Below are 2,561 nucleotides of genomic sequence, written 5' to 3'. Positions count from 1 at the left end.
AAAGGTTTTGCCAGCAATTTTACAATCGCTGGCAAAGATCTTTACGGTTTTTAATCTCTATACCGGCGATGAAGAAATTGCTGCCAAATACGTCACTTTTGGCGGCGATTTATGAATTTTACCACAGTATATCAAAAGTGGAGGAATAGTATGGACGAACATGAAATCGCCGGGATTTGAATTTGGCATGGATTTTTAGACTTTTTTCGGTGATTTATAATCGTCGGGAAAAGTGACTTCCATTGTAGTGTGTTTTGATGGGAGAAATTAGAGGGAAAATGGGTGAGAAAGATGATGGGTTGGAGTTGGGGTTGGGATTAGGATTGGGATTGGGTTTGGGTTTAGGGTGTGATGGGAGTCGAAGTTTTGTGAAAGTGGGTCCCATGCACAACCCTTCACAGTTGGTGCAGAAACACAATGGTTCTTGTAATGAGATGTTTCAGTTACCTGGTAAGCTATCAAATTTCATTTTATTTCTCTCTCTATTTTAGTTTATAAGATCTGTTTTTTCCTCATTTTTGTAATTAAGAATCTAATAGATTTCAAGATTAATGTTGGTATTAATAGACTGCCTTTTATCTTATGTTTGAACCAGTTGGTAGATTAATCTGCAAGGTGGACGTTTGAGCATCAGCGGAAAGAGGAGCGAGAGATCAGAGCCAAACAGAGAAGAAAATGAGGTTGAGAGGGCTTCGTGCTCTCGTGAGAGCAATGAGGAAGATGGCGAGCCATCAAGAAAGAAACTCAGGCTGTCAAAGGAGCAGTCTTTGGTTCTAGAGGAGACCTTCAAAGAGCACAATACTCTTCGCATCTTATTCACTCGTTAGTCGTTAACGAGAAAAGAGAAGATAATAGAAAAATAAGAAAACTTAATGGAAAAAAAAGAAAAAATTACTATAGTAGTTAGATAGCCACTTATTATAATAGAATAGATATATTAGTCGTTATTCAGCTTTATTAGTGCACTGGTTAACCAAAAGGCATGTAATGTGTGGTATTTGTGGGACTATTGGGAGCAGTTAACTGAAGGCCTTGAAGGTATGACTTTCACTATCTCTCATATTTTGTGTGAGGGCAACCAAGTTGCTGATTTTTTAGCAAGGGATGGTGAGGCAGGAACTAATAAAATATATGGCGAGAGTGACAGGTTACCACGGCTTGCATGAGGAATGGTTAGACTTGACAAAATAGGCCTCCCTTCTTTTCAGTTTTAAGGCTTGTTAATTGTTTTGTGTGGATGGCTATAGTTGTTTTTTTGGTTTTATTAGTTTTTTTGTTGGGGTTTTGTTTGGCTGCGTTTTTTGGTTATGTGTATTGCTCATGTTTCTTTTGTTCTACTAAAATATTCCTCTGCCATAAGTGAGAGCTTTCTTTAATAAAATTGGGAGGGGGTCACTGTTGGACATGTGACCCCGTCTCTTTTAAAAGAAAAAAAAAAAGAAAAGGAATAGATATATATACATCTTATAGTCAAGTGGGAGTGATTTCAAGTGTCTCTTGTTATCTTGATGATGATCAAGTATGTTCTATAAGTTGTTTGACAATTTTCTCTAATTAAATTTTTATTCAAACCTCTAACAATTTGGTATCAAGATTAGCTTCCCAACCAACAAATTATGTCTATATTTGTCTGTAGCTCATTCAAGTTTAAGATTTTTTAGGACCATATGCATAATTAGAGTCCAATTAAAAGTGACTTTGACCCCCTGAAACTATTGGAGAAACTACCCATTAATCAAAACTCTATCTAATCTTGCCCATATGCACCTTTTTTCCTATTGACCATTGCACCACGAATATTTAGAGCCATCGAAAGGAGGTTCCAAAAGGCCTCCATCTTCAATAAACTGGTTAAGTCCCCGCTTCGCAGAATTTGAAAGGTGTACCCCACCAATTTTCTTAGCATTCTGTCTAATAATGTTAAAGTCCCTAGAAAGAAACCAAGGATTATTCCTCAGATTCAAAGCCAGAAGCTCATCCCATAGACCTCACCTTTGCCACTAAAAAAAAACTCGCATAGACAAAAGAAACCAGAACTTTTATATTTCTAGAAGAAAACTAGCCCGATGAAACCTGGTTTGAAGCCAACACCAGATCAAACTGAAAATCCAAATCCTAGAAAAGCCAAACTTTGCCACCCTCTTGAGAACTGGAGCAGAAGTGAGGAAGCCTTAAAATCTGAGACAACTGTTGCATCTTATTTTCCTCTAGGAAAGGTTCCAAAATCGCCACCACCCTCGGCTTTCTTTGAATCATAATTCTACGTAAATGACTTCGTGATGTACATAACCCTTGAACATTCCAAGTGGGTAGGTCAATTATCATTAAACACATTTTTTCTTGGACCTAGTGGTGACACATTGAGTCATCCCATCATTCCTCTACTCTTGTTCTAACAAATCTGATCGGGACAATTCTGGATCAGATTCATACCTCTTCTTCGAGTCTTCTTCTACATCCTCATGATCTTTAGTATCAGAGTTAACCAATTCAACATTAGAGGTGTTATTTTTCTTTGCCTCGAACATTTCATCTACCACCCGCTGAGCCACCACCCAAAG

General features: G+C 37.7%; 1 protein-coding gene across 1 annotated transcript; it reads left to right on the top strand.

The window, feature by feature from the left end:
* Window positions 1–278: 278 nt before the first annotated feature.
* Window positions 279–827, top strand: LOC122293849 (homeobox-leucine zipper protein ATHB-4-like). The gene is made up of 2 exons (XM_043102296.1): window positions 279–450; window positions 616–827. The coding sequence occupies exons 1-2, from the start codon at window positions 279–281 to the stop codon at window positions 825–827; spliced, it is 384 nt and encodes a 127-aa protein (XP_042958230.1).
* The last annotated feature ends 1,734 nt before the right edge of the window (window positions 828–2,561 follow it).

Source organism: Carya illinoinensis, chromosome 14 (assembly GCF_018687715.1).
Source record: "Carya illinoinensis cultivar Pawnee chromosome 14, C.illinoinensisPawnee_v1, whole genome shotgun sequence".
NCBI lineage: Eukaryota > Viridiplantae > Streptophyta > Magnoliopsida > Fagales > Juglandaceae > Carya > Carya illinoinensis.
This window is presented reverse-complemented; position numbering and strand designations above follow the sequence as displayed.

Bases quoted from the DNA above. Each gene is read 5' to 3' on its own strand.
- LOC122293849 (XM_043102296.1), top strand. From the start codon at position 279: ATGGGTGAGAAAGATGATGGGTTGGAGTTGGGGTTGGGATTAGGATTG. The intron at 451-615 runs GTAAGCTATCAA...TTAATCTGCAAG, and splicing joins TGAGATGTTTCAGTTACCTG to GTGGACGTTTGAGCATCAGC.